Consider the following 19,239-nt stretch of genomic DNA (forward strand, 5'->3'; position numbering starts at 1 on the left):
GATGTGGCCTTGAAACCTCAAAGCTCTTGCTACTTCCAATAGGTGTCTATGCTTTCTCTCAGCCACCCCATTTTATTGTGGGGTGTAGACATATGTTCTTTGATGTACGATTCCAAGGGACTGAAACAGAGATGTGCATTGAGAGTTTAAGAATTCAAGACTATTATCATAGCCCATAATAGCGATCGATTTTTGATAATTACAATCCAGTGTTGAGTTGCTTCGTTTATCTTCATCATTTTCTCTCCTTTCGTAGTTCCATTTTTCTGTTTCCTTTTCCAACAATGGTGGTTGAAGGACATTCATCAGAAGCTACTGGAGCTAATGTTCATGTATCTGGCCTTGCTACTAATCCTAGATCTATGTTTGGTTCCTTTGATCCACTGTTCTTGCAGAATATCCCCGGTGTGAATCTAGCTCATTCTATGCTGAAGGGAATGGAAAATTACACTATCTGGAGTAAATCGATGCGCATTTCCCTATTAGGGAAGAGCAAAATTGGATTCGTGGATGGAACCTGCAGGAAAGATATGTGTGAAGGTCTAATGGCACAACAATGGGAACGAGTCAATGCGGTGGTGCTGTCCTGGATCATCAATGCAGTCTTGAATGATCTCGTCAATTGAATAATGTAGTCATTGAATGCTCATAAGGTTTGGGAAGATCTTCAGGAGCGATTTGATAAAGTGAATGCCACGAAGATCTAACATGTCCATCGGGGAATTGCAACACTGACTCAGTGGAAAAACATCTTCCATTTCAGTTTATGTTTCCAGATTAAGAGAACTTTGGGAAGAATATGAATCTCTGGTAGCTCCTCTTTCATGCTCATGTGATAAGTCACGATAATCTAGAACAACAAAAACCATGCAGGTTTTAGGTGGCCTGAATGATACTTACAACATATCGAGAAGCTAAATTTTGATGATGCCTATCATACCCAGTGTAACCCAAGCTTATTCCCTTATTGTTTATGAAGAGAGTCAAAGAGCACATTTGAGTGTGGCTGCACAAACCTCTCATCTCATACCACACTATGAGGAAGGTAAATCCTCCACCTTTGCCGCTAGAGCTATGCAGTCTAATCCTTACTCCAACGAAAAATTAGTAATGACCTCCCACTATGAGGAGGATGAATCCTTGGGATCAGCTGCTATGAACTTTACCAGGCACAACAATACTAAAAGGCTACACAAGAATTTCACTCCTCAATGTGATTTCTGTCACCTTAAGGGTCATACTAAAGAGAAATGCTATAAATTGATCGGCTACCCCCCTGATTTTAAGTTCACTAAGAATAGGGAGAGAGATACAAATGGTTTCAGAGGAGGAAACTAAAATTCTGGGAATTCAAGTGGATATAAAGGTACAAATGGTCACAGGTCTGGTGGATACAATGCACATAATGCTAATGTGAATCATTCTGGTGGTTTTGAGCAACAACAACCTAAACCTAATGCACAAGAAGGTTTACAGCAGAACAGTTTCAGAAACTTCTCAACTTGATTGATAAGCATGATTCCCCTGAGAATATAGCCAACATGGCAGGTACAATTAATTGTTTTTTGGCTATTTTTAAGACTAATTCTTGGATTGGTTTATATAGGGGCTTCAGACCATATGGTTTCATCCTTGGACTTAATGTCATCTAGTTTTATGCTTCCACTCTCTCCTCAAAATTAAGTTCACTTACCAAATGGTGCCATAGCTCAAATTACTCATAACGGAACTTTTCAATTAACCAAAGACCAATTACTTACAGATGTCCTCCATATACCTATGTTCCAATACAACTTACTATCCGTCTTTAAACTCACTAGAGATTTACAATGTTTTGCTTCTTTTTATCCTGATTTTTTCTCTTTCAGGATTTGTACACTTGCAAGGTGAAGGGAATTGGTAAATTCAAAGATGGACTGTACATTCTCTCCACCAATTCACAATCATTTGCCACTGCATCAAATCTACAAAATGCTTCTATTTGTTTTTCCACTCAGTCTGTCTCTGCCAAGAGTTCTATATGGCATCAAAGACTTGTTCATGCTCCAGTTCCGATCCTCAGATACCTGTTGTTAAGCATACTCTAGATAAATATCAAATTTGTAATTGTCTTGTTTGTCCTATTGCTAAACAAACTAGAATACCTTTTCATTTTCATAATCTTGTTTCTAGCCACTCTTTCAATTAGTGCATATGGATGTATGGGTCCCTATACACATAGTACTTACAATGGATATAAATACTTCCCTACTCTTGTTGACGACTTCAATTGAATTACTTGGGTGTTTTTTTGTTAAATTTCAAGAATGATTGTTTGATCCATTTAAAAGCATTTATTCAGCTCATTCAAACTCAGTTTAACATCACCATTAAGACTATCAGCTCCGATACCATGTTAAAACTAGTTATTGAGATGAAGTTAATGAATCTACAAAGGAGAAGACAGAGAGAAAATCAATGAAGTGAAAAACTGAATTCTCATTATTTACAATATCAACTCTAATACAAGATCATATCTCTATATTTATATACATCTAACCGACTCAATGATAAAATATCTATTCTAACTAAACATCTGAAATTACCAACTAACCCCGAAGTTAGTTATAATTTGCTATGCCAGCTGGCTTCTTTAGCTGGTGGCTTCATGTTCTCAACAATATATATGTATATTAAATTGTGAACCCCCTAACAAAATTGATTGATGGCTTAGTGGTAAGTAAGGGAGTGTGAAAATGCTTTCCACAAATGTACAGTTTATTGTAGACCGAGAGAGAATGTTTTAGTTAGAACATATATTGTACGTTCATCATTTGTTCAAGATCATGCTCTATTATTGTTAATCTAATTTTGTGGTTAGAGAAGATGATCAAATGGTCCTTAATGTATAATATTTGAGTTTTTGATGGAAATAGTAAATCGATTTTGGGAAGGAAGAGACGAAAGCGTATTCTTGGCATTGGATAATCTTGCAACTCTAAGAAGAGGAAAAACAAAGTGCAAGCAAGTTGGCCACAAGAAAATGTGTTAATCTTTGAGATAACATTTCACTTGACTTTTTTTTACAGTTCAATATATTATTGGTGGTATATTTTGAATTTTTGCTTAGTCTTTTATTGAATAACATTTGGTTCACAATAAATAACCTAACAGTAATTATGCCATACATATTGATAACACCTTTTTATAATTAATTATAAGGGTTTTGTAAAATCCTTGTGTAAAATACTCATCGTTCGGTAGCCGTTTTGGACGTGAGTTATGTAGGTTTCAAATTCTATTATCATGTTTGGTAGTTAATTAGGAGGTAAATTATTTAAGTATAAAACCTATACATGAGTTTGATTTGTAATTTAGAAATTCGTATAACTAATACTTACATATATAAGTTATGGGATAATTTATTTATCATTGTTTACGGGGTACAAAGTGCAATATGTTATTTAATCTTTACTAACAAATACTTATAACAATAACTTTGCAAAAACATAAACAACAAAGCTTAAAGCATATACATAAGCATAAATTAATGAATGTAGAAACATACCAGATCTGTGATAGTGGAATGAAACAAAAAGGAAAATAATCGAGCCCGCTAAATGCACAGTGTCCCCTTAAGGAAATTATTCTTCTCTAGTACCTGAGGTTTTAAGGAATAGATCCTCCCTGGATAGAGCGATTCTATTCACCAGTGTATTAATACAAAAATAATGGTGTCAGCGAGCTATTGTGAAAACTGAGGAATCACAAGTATTTATAGCCAAGAAGCACTGTTTATGAAAGTTTGCAACTTTCCAAAATAGTTACTAATACATGATTGTTCATGAAAGTTTGCAACCTTCCAGAAGAGTCATGGTTGTTCCTGAAAGTTTACAACCTTTCAGAACAGTCATGGTTGTTCCTGAAAGCCTACAACCTTCAGAACAGTCATTTAAAAACGATGAGAAATTTAAATAAAATGGGAAAGGCGTCTTAAATAAACGGTCGCGCGAATTTGCCTTGGGTTGGATCATTTTGGATTGGCAATTAATTAATTAATTAAAGAAAACTTTGTCTAAAGATTCGTAAAAGCCATAGCCGTAGTCAAAGCTGAGCCAGGCGAGCAATGACAATGGTGCATGGGTCCCTCTTTATAATCCATTTAACAACTAGTAAACGTGTTTCCTTATTTAACCACTTGAACTTTTTTTTCCACCATCAATGAGGGAGAATTGTGTTTTACTAAAGCACAAGAGAACACTTCATTCCCTCCTTTCATCTTCCCTCCATTTCCCATTAATTCTTACTATATGCCCAACAATCCCCCATATGAATGAGGATTGACTATAACATAAAGAAATGCACGGACAAGTGTGTACTTTTCAAGCAAGGATCAAATGCATCTGGATAAGTAGATTTTCCTTTGAACTTTCCATAGTGAACATATGTCGGATATACTCGGTCAATCAGTAAACTTGATATATTTGAACCGTTGAGTGTTGATGTATACCTAGAAAACCATATCTCACACAATCAACCCTTTACTATTTATGGTCCTTACTGTTGTGTTCATTCAGCCATGAACACCTCATAATTTCATGAGTGTATAAATAATAGACTTTTTACAATAATTCTCTTTGAAGATGCTTACACTTCCGAATTTTGTGCGTCCAACTACATATATCTCTAAATACATAGAGTCAAAATTAGTTGTAATTTGTTCTAGATACATGAATGTATCCAAGTGGATTCATATGAATCTAGGATACATAGACAAATCTCCATCGCCTCCCTCCCATCTCGCTCATCACTCTCATATCTCACTTGCGTATATGGTATCCTAGATACATGCGAATCACACAAAATACATGTATCTAGTGTGATACACATGTATTTGGATACATAGACTAATCTCGCTCGCCTCCCTCCTATTCTCGCTCGTGTCTCTTTCTATTTCACTGTATCTAATAGGAAAAATATATATGTAAGTGTATCTAATATAAAATCTGATATATAATTATTAAATAGTGAAATAAAATATAATTATTTCAAACTATAAGAAAATCATAAATAAATAGTAAAAATATTTGTGTAATTAGATAGTTTCTCCTATTATTTATATTTTATTTATATTTATATTAGAAGTGTGAATGTTGAGAAGCTTAGGATCAGACGGTCAATCGACAAGTTTGCCCTTCTGCCTTCTCCTTCAACTTCCTCTATTTTCATTTATTGTTTTATCCGTTTTAATTTATTTGTCTTATTTTTCTTTTTTATATATTATGTATTTACAATAATAGTATTAAAAATCAACTTAAAATATTGAAAATTTGGTTAACTATGAAAATTTCACCCAGACTGCATCATTGAGACTGGGGAGTGACATATATTATTTGAAAATTACGTTAAGAGTACTATAAATCACAATAACTAACAATTTAAAATATCTAAAAAAAACACATTAAAACGTGATTGACTCTCAAAATTTTACACGTGCCACATAAATTGGGACAAAGGGAGAAACATATATATTATTTAAAAATTACGTTAAGAGTACTATAAATCACAACTTAAAATGTTTAAAAACATATTAAAAATATGATCAACTCTCAAAATTTTACACGTGCCACATAAATTGAGATAGGGGAAATAACATATATTATTTAAAAATTATGTTAATTAAGAATACTTTAAGCCACAATAATTAACAATTTAAAATATTTTTAAAAACTATACTTAAAATTTAGCTGAGTTCAAAATTTCACATATGCCACATAAGTTTGGACAAAGTGAGTAACATATATTAAAATAATTTTAAAAATATATTAAAAAATTGATCAACTTTCAAAATTTTACTGTGCCACATAAATCACAATAATTGACAACTTAAATATTTAAAAAAACATATTAAAAATGAGTCAAGTATCAAAAATACACCTAAACTATTCCTTTTTTTTAGTTTTATACCTAAACTATTGAGAGTGTGCGTTTAATAACTAAACTATCACTTATTAGTTTGAGAAACACACCTTAGTGGTGTATGTTATACACTCTCTTTTATTTGCAAAAACCTTGCCACATGACAGTCCATATGGATAAAATATTCCGCCTTGACAAAAATTAAATAAACTATTAATCATTTTTGTCATATGACATTCCACATGGATAAAATATTTCACCTTGACAAAAATTAAACAAACTATTAATATTTGTAAATATCTAAAGATTAAAGTATTACTATCCAAAAGAAAGATTATTTTTTAAAAAAAAAGAATTACTTTTAAAAAATATAATTTGAAATATTTTTCTCACTCCATCACTCCTCCCCGACCATGCCCCGTTCTTTTATTCTCTAAAATTTCTTTTATAAAATATTTTTAAAAACACCAAACCTCACCCCTCCCCCACTCCTTCCTAATATTATCTTTTTTTAAAAATAAAATAAAACAATCTACACCATCGCATCTAACACTCCTTCTTCTTTTTTCCATAAATATTATTTAAAAATATGTTTAAATTATTACAAAAATAGTTAACAACAAAAAATATTGAAAAATGTAATTGACTCTAGTAATTTTATCAATATCACATAAATTAATCGATTAAAGTAATATATATTCGCCCCAACATTTTTATCTAGCATATAGAGAGGAGATGAAATGGAAAGGGGCGTTTCCGCATGGGGACAAAAATGTAATCCTCTTACATAGAGAAAAAGAAGAGCAGGATTTTCTTGATGATCAACAGTAATGGATATGCTCTTGCCTTCACTTTCTCTTTCATACCCTAAAGTAGCAGGTACTCCACAACACATTCTACAACGCTGGACATCAAAAAATTAATAAATTAACTGGGGTTTTGTATCCCAATAATGTAAAGACTAAAGAACATTTTCTGATTAATATTTGTTAGGTAAATGGCAAAATTGTAGAAAATTTTTGGGTACCAATAGGGTCGCTAGAATGTGTGCATTTACACCTTCGAATTCGAAGAAGAAAACAGTATGGATATGGACGGAGAACAAGCAAGTAATGACAGCTGCCGTGGAGAGAGGCTGGAATACTTTCATCTTCCCTTCCAATCGCCAAGATCTTGCCCTTGACTGGTCTTGTAAGTTTTTCTTTTCTTCCTGCACTTGTTGCTCATTCCAACATTTAAACACATACACCCATTTTTTTATCCAATATTTACTTGCTACACCCCTTAACTAAACAATAATTAGAATGACACTTTTATTTTATCATCCTTTGAATATAATAAATTCAATACTTTGGGAAATGACTAGAGTTACTAATAACAATAAGGTTAAATTAGTAACTTAGTGATCGTGGACCATGTTTATTGGTTGTACTACTTTAGGGTTTTGGTGGAGCATTTCTATTGAACAATTTTATTTACTGCTTTCATACTAGTTTTCCAATTCTTTATTTGTTTCTTGCAGAATATTCAACTGTCATTAACTAACCTAATATAAAGGTTTGAGGTATAGAAGAGAAAAATACTTTTATTCACTACAGAACTCATAAGGTACATTACCAACAGAAACTTAGAGTACAAGAAACTATTGAAGTCCTAAATAGTAAAGATGACTAACTACATATATCATCACATGGCTGAAATATAGGAAACTAATAACAGACTCCTAAACAAAAGGATAACATCTATTATCTGTTAATATGCCCCGCGAGTTGGGGGTGACTGGAACAAGACCCAACTTGTGAAAATGTCACTGAAAAGCCGTATGTGGAAGAGCCTTGGTGAGGAAATCAATGACTTGATCAACAGAATGAAGGTGACTAACCTCAAGTGCCTTCTGTTGAACTTGCTCACGAACAAAATGAAAGTCAATGACTATATGCTTCATCCTACTGTGAAAAAGAGGATTAGCACAAATGTAAGTGGTGCTAAAGTTGTCACAGAAAATAGTTAGCGAAGCAGACAACGATAGGTGAAGACTCCAAAGCAAATTCCTTAGCCAATTGACTTTAGAAACAACATCAACAATAGCTCGGTACTCGTACTCAGCTTCCGTAGATGAGCGGGAGACAAACTTTTGCTTTTTGGAAGACTAAGAGACTGGTGAGTTCCCAAGGTAGACAACATAACCCGTTGTTGATGTTCTATCTTGTGGATTTCTAGCCCAATTAGAGTTGGAATAAGCAAGTAAATGGTTTGCTGGTTCGCGACTGAGTTGAACTCCCACTATGCTTGTGTGTTTCAAGTAGCGCAACAAACATTTGGTAGCTTTCCAGTGAGACACTTCGGGATTGTGCATAAACTGAGACAACTTGCTCACAGCAAACCTGATGCCAGACCTAGTGAAGGATAGGTAGTGAAGCTTACCAATGACTCTTCTGTAAAGAGAATGTCAACTACTGAATCAGCGAAGGTGTAGGTTGATGTCATTGGCGTTTGAATACCCTTGCAATCAGTCATATGCAATTCCTCCAGAAGATCCATGACATATTTTTGTTGTGAAAAAAAGATGGCAGTTGGCGTGGATATCACCTCAATACTCAAAAAATAATGCAAGAGGCCAAGATCTTTGAGAGAGAATCGTAGGGAAAGTGTTGTGATTACGGACCTGACACTTCCTTGAAAACTGCCCGTAATAAGTACGTCATCAACTTATATGAGAATGTATTCAATAACACCAAAATTAGGAAAGATAAACAAAGATGAGTCAGATTTTGATCTAACAAACCCAATACTTGTCAAGTAGGTGGTGAGCTCGGCGTACCAGGCCCTAGGAGCGTGCGTAAGTCCATAGATGACCTTTTTGAGCTTGCAAATGTATGTTGAATGTTGAGAGGACTCAAAACCAGGAGGTTGCTGCATGTACGCGTCTTCTTCAAGACTGCCTTGCAAAAAGGTATTATTTACATCTAACTGATGAATAGGCCAAGAGCGTTGAGCAGTTTTGCTTTCATTGCTTCCTGCCATTGGGGATAGAGTTGTGCTTGATGGAAGGAGCGTGGAATTGGTGGAGAGGGATTGGTTTTGACAAGAAAGCTCTTGGGTTTGAGGCTATTTGTTTTTTAGCGGGTAACCATTGTGTGAGAAAGGGTGTCTGGTTGCGATGGTGGCGGGAGTTAATGGGCTTGGACAGATGTGGTAACTGTAGAGTCTCGACCTCTATATGTTCTGGTGATGGGTGGCTTACTGGTTGTTATTGGAGAAAGAGGAACAAAAGTGGATTGAGTGGGGCAGGGAGAAGCAGAGGTACCTGCTGGATTGTTGAGAGAAGGTGGAAATGTACCTGAGCTTGGCGATGCCGCTGAGGAAGGACAGAGAAAGACCTTTGAGCACCCGTAGACAATGACTGAGGTAGTTCAAAACAATGTGGCTCTGCTGGGATATCAGAAATTTTCAAATGCCGATTTTTATAATTAGAAAAAATATTGGTAAAAGGATAACTAGTTTTAAAAATACTACATCTCTAGAATGATAAACTTTGGAGGTGGTCGGGTCAAAGCAATGATGGCAATAATATTTATTTGAAAATCTCAAATAGACACAGGTCTTTGATTTCGAATCAAGCTTATTTTGTGCATATGGTTTTAACCATGAAAAACATAAACAACCAAAAAATTTGACGTTGTCATAATTTGGTGATTCTTGAAATAAAAGCTCGTATAGACACTTGTCTTTTAAATTTGGGGTTTTCATTCTCTTTATGAGAAAAGCAGCTTGATGACATGCAAAACTCCAAAAGGTGGCTGGTAAAGAGGATTGATGCATTAGAGTTTTTGCAGTCTTGACAACATGGCGATGTGGTCTTTCAACTACAACAACTCTTTGTGGCATATAAGGTGGAGATTTAAGTGTTCAATCCCCTAAGATTTCAAATAAGAAGTTAAATTATGAAATTCACCTCCTCCGTTGGTATAAAAAGATAATATTTTTGTTCGAAACTGACGTTCAAGCAATGAATGTAGTGTTTTGAAAACATCTAAAACCTTGTGTTTGGACTGAATCGTGTGGAGCCACATGTATTTTGAAAACTAATCCACAAACCAAATATAATATATTTTCCTATCGACGAACAAAACTGGTGACGGGACCCACAAATCAGTGTAAGTAATTTGGAGAGGCATGTGACTCTGTAAAGAATTTGTTGAAAAAGATTACCCGTGGCTTTTATTTGATTGACATGAATTACAATTGGAATGGAGAATTTATTTAAAAACAAATCTAAAGTAGCGCGTGTTGGGTGCCCCAAATGTTGATGCCACAAATCTAAAGACACAACCACATTGCATTGCGGTTGAGATGAAGAAGGATTGTCTAGCGGCCACTCACAAAGGTGCCCTCTACTCCGCTCGTGAACTAACGGCGCCCCCGTACTCAGATCCTTCACAAGATAAGAGAATGGAAAGAATTCAATAGATGTTTAATTGTCACAATAAAATTAAGAAATTGAAATCAAGTTACTGGAAATGGAAGAGGAGCAAAGTATATTGGATAATTGAAAGCTAGATCCCAATGCGGATGAATCAGTGTTACCAGTGTGAGAAATTGGTATGGTGTTACCATTTCCCATAGTGATTTGTTCTGGACCATTGTAGTCAGCAACGTTGTTGAGACTGTGCCTATCCGATGCAACATGATGTGTATCCCTGAATCGAATATCCATGGGGTAGATTGTTGCATGTGTTGTCTAGCAAAGTTGGCCCGTGCCTGAAAAAGATTATGAGACCGAGAGCAACAAACATGAGCAGAGTGTCCAGGTTGGTTACATAACTGACACTAAGTTGACTTCTTACGAATTGGTGCAATGATTGCACCCTGACTGAGAACGTTGCTGGTAGTTGTTTGAATGCCTATTAGTGTTGGTGGCATTGGTCCGCGTTTGAGAGCTGGACCTTTGAGCAAGAACAATAGTAATAATAGTGGATTGAGGCGGAGCATTGTGTTTGAGGAAAATCTCGTGATCACTATGCTTTTCAAACAATTCAGCATATGAAATTAGGGTGTCACGTGCTCGAATTGCTGCAGAGATTTCGCAATATTCTGGTCCAAGACCAGTGAGAATCTTGACAATGAGTTCGGCATTGGTGACAGGAGCTCCTGCAGTCGCAAGCTCATCACTAAGATCGAACTTGGTTGAGATAGTCTGTTACAGGGAGACTCTCTTTCGTGACACGATTGAGGTGATCTCACAACCTGAATATGTGAGTTTGTGACTTATTTTCATAAGCCATATGGAGGGAATCCCAGGCTGCTTTGGCTGTGGTTGCAGCGGCTATAATGGCAGCAAGAGTGGGATCTACTGATGCTAAAGTTGTGTTTTGATTTAACTGGTCCTGACGAAACCAATTAACATAATCGGGGTTGGCAATTGTCAGGTATAGTTGGTGGTCTCAGCAGGAGCAAAGATAGTCCCATCTAGATGGCCATGAAGATTGTGTCCTCTCATGAGCATGGACACTTGGGCCTTCCACAGTGAGAAGTTATGGCTGCCAGCAAGTCTAATCGTAAGCTGGGTAACCGAGTTGAATTGAACAATGGTGGTAGTGTTAGTTGCATCAGAATTGGTAACTGAGGGTGCCATTGGTGGTGAGTGGATAATAAGAAACTTAGAACTCTGTGTGGAGAAGAAAAACTCTTGATACCATATAAATGTTTGAGGTATAGAAGAGAAAGATACTTTTATTCATGTACGACCTTCTCTTTAAATAGAGCCAATACAGAACTGATAAGGTACATTACTAACAGAAACCTAGAGTATGGGAAACTATTGAAGTTCTAATTAGTAAAGATGACTAGCTACATAAATCATCATATGGCTGAAATACAAGAAACTAATAACAAACTCCTAAACAAAAGGGTAACATCTATTATCTATTAATACCTAACGGGCTAAATCGATAACGCATGTCCTTGACCTCATATAAATTAATTGTACTATGTTCTCGGTGAACAAAATTTTCTCTTGATTTTTTAAATTGGACTAGTAAAAGTGGACATCTATTTTTGGTACACGGAGGGAGTAGTTTGATAACCTATCTTTGTGCGAGTTTAGTTTCAACTTTTTAAAGTTTGAAAATCTAGTTCAAGATTCAGTGTCAGGGCATGATAATGAGAAACAAGAGGGATTTTCCTGATTCTATACCCCATACATGCTTTCTTTCTGATTAACTATGTATACTGAGCATGGATTTCCATTGTGATATTCGAGTCATGTTGTTTTCTACAATGTTTGATTGTGTTCTGCTACATTTCTGGTTCTATCACATGCAGCAATTGCAGTGATATATCCTCTCTTTGTTGAAGAGGGGAGACAAATTGATCATGAGCATAAGAGCGTTGCTGCATTTGCTGAGATTTCTTCCCCTCAACAGTTAGAACAGTTTCAGATATCGGAGGAACAGGCAGACAAAGTAGTTGTTAATCTACTAGATTGGCAGGTATTCATTGCACATCTCTTTCACAATGTTATTTGCTGTCATAAGATACTTTGCAAACTGTCACCACACTAATGGAAAAACCATTTCTAGATTTGTAACAATAATTTCTAAATGATTTTTTTTTTCAAAAGCTTAACCTTTGTAAGTTGGTTGCATACATCATCCAATCAACAATCAAGCAACGATGCCTCAATCCAAATCAGTTGGGGTGGACGAGTTGGTTTCTATGTATTACTGTATTGTATTTGTCTGGGTTCATCTGGATGCTCTCTCTAGTTGTTAATTGGCTAATCCTTGCATTGCTCCAAGTACATTATATTCTCCATCTTATACAAGTCCACTTGAATTTCTGGTTTATGTTTGTTCATTTCATAGGTGATACCTGCTGAAAACATTGTTGCGGATTTTCAAGGCACTCAGACAACTGTACTTGTTGTCTCAAAGACCCAATCAGAAGCTCAAGTCTTTCTTGAGGTAGTATACTAGGCTGAACTTTAAGTCATGAAGAAACTAAAGTCTCATACAAAGTAGGAGATATTGTGGTACTTAGAGTGGTGTTTTGCTATTAAGAAGCACCAAGTTTCACTTCCATCTTTTCTGCTTTGCTACGCCTTGGAACACGGTTTGGGTGGTGTAGTAATGAAAGTTGAGGATGTTGGCGCAATCCTTGAGCTGAAGGTAGTGCTGAAACGACCCCAAAAATGCCCGAAAAATGTGCTTCGGAAGTTACCGGAAACTTGTTTAGCTATATATAAAATAAATAAAAAATCCGTTTCGTTTTTCGAAAATCCTACTTCATATTCTTGTTTAGGGGGTCAAATTGAGTGGGAAATGGGTCTAACCCAAATTTTAGAGCAACCGTATCAAAATCCGAAATTTCCAAGTGAAGCCTTTTCGAGGGTCTACTTTGGAGGGTCATATCTCCTAGCACACAAATTATTTGGGTGGCCAATAATATATCCATGGAAAGCCCTTTGAGTTAGCTACCTAACGCACTTCGTTTCACCTCATTCGGAGTTCGGACGAAGAAGTTATGCCCTTTTTCGTAAAGTGTGTCCGGCAGGGAATGCAAATTCCAGTGAGCCAAATCACTGTTCACCCGCGGGTTACTGTTCATCCGCCTAATAATTTTTCTAAGTGTTGGACCATTTTTCCAAAGGGCATATGTTATTTCCTATATACCATTAGTTCAATTCCCATCTCTAAAACATTTCCCAAAACACCTCTCCCATACTTAGACACAAGAACAAGATATAACACTTCCACCAAAGGTGGATTCAACCTACCAACAACAATCGTCACATATGGACATTTAAAGAAAGGTGTTTGACAAAATGTCCAACTATGGAGAATTGATGAATCGATGCTTTAAAGCTTGAGTTATGAGATGTATGGAAATCCAGAGATGTGTTGATGACAAACTAAGCTTGTGTATATGTTCATTCCATACGTGAGATTGCATTAGAGCCTAATGGGAATTTCCTATATAAAGTGTTGCATGACCATGCCCGGTCCGGGGGAAAAGAACCGGACAACCATGTGAGAGGTTTATATCTCACCACCTAGGATGCTTGGGGTGTGACCAACATCAACCATGTGAGAGGTTTATATCTCACCACCTAGGATGCTTGGGGTGTGACCAACATCAACCATGTGAGAGGTTTATATCTCACCACCTAGGATGCTTGGGGTGTGACCAACATCAACCATGTGAGAGGTTTATATCTCACCACCTAGGATGCTTGGGGTGTGACCAACATCAACCATGTGAGAGGTTTATATCTCACCACCTAGGATGCTTGGGGTGTGACCAACATCAACCATGTGAGAGGTTTATATCTCACCACCTAGGATGCTTGGGGTGTGACCAACATCAACCATGTGAGAGGTTTATATCTCACCACCTAGGATGCTTGGGGTGTGACCAACATCAACCATGTGAGAGGTTTATATCTCACCACCTAGGATGCTTGGGGTGTGACCAACATCAACCATGTGAGAGGTTTATATCTCACCACCTAGGATGCTTGGGGTGTGACCAACATCAACCATGTGAGAGGTTTATATCTCACCACCTAGGATGCTTGGGGTGTGACCAACATCAACCATGTGAGGGGTTTATACCTTGCCACCAGGGTGTCCGGGTGTGAACGGCATCCCCCATCCTAAGTTGGGGTTATAGATTGGTTGGATCATGCATACACATATGATATCTACTATTAGTATAGAGTTACTTAAACATGTTTTGACTTCACTTTGATCATGCATCCTCATATTGTTATTCATAATGCCTATGAAACTATTTCTTGTATTTCGATTGTGTCCTTGTTTATTGTTGTGTTGCACCCCGCATACTTAGTACATTCCAAGTACTAACGCATATTTTGCCTACATGATGTCACCATGTAGGGACCGGAGCTACTCTTGATCCTTCTCTCCATTCACGTGGCTAGTACGACGCTTATCCGAGTTTGTTGGTGAGTCCTCAATGATTCGAGGGCTATGTTATGTTTCCTACTCCTATGTTTTGAGACTTTAGCTTGTAATTGTATTTTGACTATGAGGGGAGCCGGTAGAATGTCATGGCCCCGTCCTATCTATGTATGTAGAGGTGTGCGTTGGACAAGTATTTTGTAAATGAGCTTGACTCTTGTTCTATGATGTCATTTTGAAATGGTTTGCCCTTAGTCCCTATTTCCCGTTAATTAATGTTGAATGTACTTCCACAACCAATGAAGTGTGATGACAAGTTTGAGAGGCTTGTTTGGGGTTCCTTCGGGTTCCTCATTCGCCATGTCACGTCTAGGCCCTAGGCTTGGGTCGTGACAAGTTCCTTCTCAAAAGGGGATTCTTCCTTGTGAAGAGTTGGTTTTTGATGTCAGTTGTCATTGTTAGGGTTATTTTGATAGAAGACATGATGTGGACAGTCTGTTGAACTTGACGAAAGCCATAATAACTCATATTCAAGTGACTGGAATGGGTGACCGTGTCTGTGTGGATATTTGCAGCCTCATGAGACCTGGTGAAGGTCTTCTGGTTTGCTCCTTCTGTCCTATCTATTTCTGTTTGTCTACAATTTGCAAATAGTTTTAGTTTTTGGCATTTCAATTCATTCTTACTGCATAACTTTTGTCCCGTAGGTTGGATCCTTTGCAAGAGGGCTTTTCCTTGTTCACTCAGAATGCTTGGAGTCAAATTACATCTCTAGCAGGCCTTTTCGAGTTAATGTGGTGCGTCCCATTTGAAGCCATTTAAATGTTCAATAAAGGATCGAAAGGACAACAACTTTAACTTGACAGTGAAAGTATCATTTTGTTATTTCAATGTTTCGTTAGCATTTCTGGTGGTTTGCCAAACAGTTATCTCCACAAACTGGATCTTAGTGCTAACCTCTAGAGAAGACATCTCTAGTATTACCAAAACTGCATTTTCCCCTTGTGACTTTTATAAGTTTTTGTTCCAGATCCTCAACCCCAATTCTTTTTGGTGTTGAATTGCGTTAATGCATCTCAAACTATAATGTACAGCCAGTGGTCTTCAGTATGACAATTCTTTGGACTTTAGCAGGGGCCTGTCCATGCATATGTTGCTGTTCCTGGAGGAAAGACTAGCTATCTCTCGGAACTCAAGTCTGGGAAAGAGGTCATTGTAGTTGATCAAAGGGGTATGCAGCGAATAGCAATTGTTGGCCTTGTAAAGGTAGAGACTAGACCACTGATCCTTGTGGAGGCAAAGGTTTGTGAAGCTTTCCATCTCTGCTAAAATTAAAGGTTCTCTGCCTTCTTTGCTTGTTAGTGTGATTTTCTTGCTCGTGTAACTTTGGCATAATGTGGCTATGGATACAAGCATAATACAACTATTCATCATAGAGTATCTCAAGTAGGAAAATAGAAATCAAATTAGCTGGACAAATGTGATTTGACAAGGATATCTGTCACAACCCAAGACTACCCCTAGACATGACATGGTACCTAGAATCCCGAGAGACTCTAAGTGAACCACATGACATAGCTTGACACTAAGAAAGCATACATAATTGAAATAGCAAGGAAAGCGGAATAAAGTCTCAAATGATACTTTCAAAATATAGGGATAATATGAATACAAGGACTTATAACTGGGAAGTAATAATGTCTGAATAAGCCTCCACTATGTAAGTGAGTCACTCGGACAAGCCCTAGCTCACTCGAACAGTTAAATCTGAAATAATGTCTGAAATGATCATAAAGAAAACATAAGTGGTATGTCCCTAAACCATGAGAACTTATCAATACTGAACAAAGCTAATAAGAGTATACTAACCACACATCTGATGGGAGCGTCAACACCTATATTATAAGTCAATATAGGCACAAGAATGTATGCGTTCAGTACTCAGAATGTATTGTGTATGGGAAAATACATAAACATGGCATAATAATGCAAAGATCAAGTAAACATAGCATTAAATTGATGATTTGATTCTGAAAACATAGTACAAGGTCACGCATTAGTTTATAAATCATAATAATAACATATGTGGTAATCATAAGCTTTTGTGGGAGATACCGTAAACAGACATAAATCATGTGAGCTATAACATGGAGTTCAGTTTACTGCTCCCACAACGAAAAGAAATTGCCCTACTTCCCCAGGTAAGGACCATAATCATGAGCTTAGGTGGATCCACCAGCTAAAGTCAATTAAGGCAAAGTCCTAATGGGGCACGTAGTTCTGGACCTGGGTAATCACCATTAATCCAACTCGGTGCTAAGTAAATTCCCAACGGAAGACATGCATAATCATATTCATATTCATAATCTTTGAAACAATAAGAATTTAGTAATACCGAATCATCATACAAATCTCATAGTCATACGAATAACTCATTTAGAATCATGATTTCGTAATACTCTTGAGACACTTATTTGAAGCATATAAATCATGATATTCATACATAATGGGAGATACTTTAATTGGAAGCATCAACATTTCATAAACACTTCTTGATACTTTATCTGAAAGCATCCTTGATTCAAAAATCCTTCCTAAAATAATGCATGCTTATCAACATAGCTTGAATCATAATCATAAAATACTTGCATAATATGGGTTCATCAGAATATTATTGAAAAACATTAAATTATGATCAAATCTCTCATATTATTGAAAACACTAAATTATGATCAAATCATGCATAATATGGATCAATCATGAAGAGTAAACTTAAAATCAATTGAACCCATAAGAAAATCATGGAACCCTAGAATTGGGTAAGAATCGTAATTGGAGAAATTGAGGTTTCTTTGGGACTCAATTGGTGAAGAAGGACCCATTGATGAAGTTCCCACATACCTTGAGGAAAACCTTAAGTGAAATCTTCAATGGAGATTTGAAATCCTTGGAACCCTAGCTTTCTTGGGGAAGAAGACTTGAGAGAGGAATTTTGAATTTAGGAGAATGAGAGTGAGTGTGGGAGGTTAGGGTGATTAGGAATCCTTCAAAGTCTTCTAAATAGGCTCAAAACTACAAAGTACAGGAGTTAAAAGAGTAGGAAAAGACCCAAATACCCTGACTAAAAACTGTCAAGCCACCATTCACGGGCACCATCCACGGGCTATGAATCATTCGATGGTCTGTGGACCCTCTTGTCGTGTCGAAGCCCAAAACTTCCAGCTTTCTGATCCTTCATTCCACGATAGGGTCTACAGCTCGTGGATACTTTCACTGGCCGTACAACCCTCCCATGCAACCATCCTTGACCAAAGTTCCCTGAAGTCTAGTGGCATGGTCTACGGACTCACCCACGGTCCATAAAACCAGCCATGGCTCGTGAATCCCAACTGTCCTGTCACCCCTCATTTATCAACTTTCTGAAGGTTGATCCGTGGACTGCTCTATGGTCCGTACATCTGTGGTCCACGACTTAGAGATTTCAATTCCTCAGGCTCCTTTCACGGACCGTGAAACCTTATACAGTCCGTGAATGCCCTCATGGAAGCCAAACCCAGCAACTTTGCACCAGATCTGAAGCTCTTTAACTTCCAACTGAACACGTATTTCCAAGGTGTTACATTATCTTAGCTTGTTCTTTCTCAAAAAAAAAAAAAAAACAAGAAGGAAAGTTGCAATCTGCAAATGTTGGTGTACGCCTGACATACTTGAAGTATTTAACTTCTGGGTGAGACTTCTTGTTCAAGAGTAAAAGAATTAAGCATAAGGCATGCGCACACCAGCAAAAGAACAAGTTGGAAAATACCTTTAGGTAGCTCTATCGTATAACTCATTGAGTTGTTCATAGTACTACTAGTTTCAGCATCTGCAACATGCAACATTTCACGTGAAAATGAAGAACTATTATAAAGTTTCGCTGACTGGTTTAACTTTCAACCAGTTACATTTGTCTATTTGTATCTCTAATCCTAATTTGGAAATGGAAATCATGCAGGTAGAATCAGAAAATGAAAGCTATTACATTCTCTTGCAGAATGCGGAAACGGTTGGATTAGTCTCTCCCCTTCATGGTAAATAATCTAGTCGAAGGAGCTTTCTCTTTTTGCTCTTTCTGTGGTCCAACATCCCTGTCTTTCTGCAGGTGAAGGACATCAGCGTACAACAATTCCAGTGACCTCACTAAAAGTTGGTGATGAGGTTTTGCTTCTACTACAGGGAGGCGCTCGACATACTGGAATAGAAATTAAAGAGTTTATTGTTGAGAAATGAGTTATTTTCCGCACATTCACACATTTTGTTGACAGATGAGTGGCTTAACCTCTTAATGATGATACAAATGTATCCTTTACTAAATTCCTTAATTTTGTACCCAAAAAAGTTGTCAAATAAAACAATTTGGCTGACATGTTGATAGAAA

At 36.9% G+C, this 19,239-nt stretch overlaps 1 protein-coding gene across 1 annotated transcript; it reads left to right on the top strand.

Moving 5' to 3' along the window:
* Positions 1-6,708: 6,708 nt before the first annotated feature.
* Positions 6,709-19,239, top strand: LOC102596054 (3-dehydroquinate synthase homolog). Its single transcript, XM_015315038.1, has 10 exons — positions 6,709-6,777; positions 6,892-7,089; positions 12,223-12,389; positions 12,765-12,863; positions 12,999-13,067; positions 15,285-15,425; positions 15,530-15,619; positions 15,957-16,124; positions 18,817-18,892; positions 18,964-19,239. The coding sequence occupies exons 1-10, from the start codon at positions 6,729-6,731 to the stop codon at positions 19,089-19,091; spliced, it is 1,185 nt and encodes a 394-aa protein (XP_015170524.1). The 5' UTR covers positions 6,709-6,728; the 3' UTR covers positions 19,092-19,239.

The sequence above is a fragment of the Solanum tuberosum genome, unplaced genomic scaffold (genome assembly GCF_000226075.1).
Source record: "Solanum tuberosum cultivar DM 1-3 516 R44 unplaced genomic scaffold, SolTub_3.0 scf00340, whole genome shotgun sequence".
Lineage (NCBI taxonomy): Eukaryota > Viridiplantae > Streptophyta > Magnoliopsida > Solanales > Solanaceae > Solanum > Solanum tuberosum.

Coding starts and splice junctions, on each gene's coding strand:
- LOC102596054 (XM_015315038.1), top strand. CDS start 6,729: ATGGATATGCTCTTGCCTTCACTTTCTCTTTCATACCCTAAAGTAGCA. Junction 7,090..12,222: donor TCTTGCCCTTGACTGGTCTT/GTAAGTTTTTCT, acceptor TATCACATGCAG/CAATTGCAGTGATATATCCT. Junction 15,620..15,956: donor GGCCTTTTCGAGTTAATGTG/GTGCGTCCCATT, acceptor GGACTTTAGCAG/GGGCCTGTCCATGCATATGT.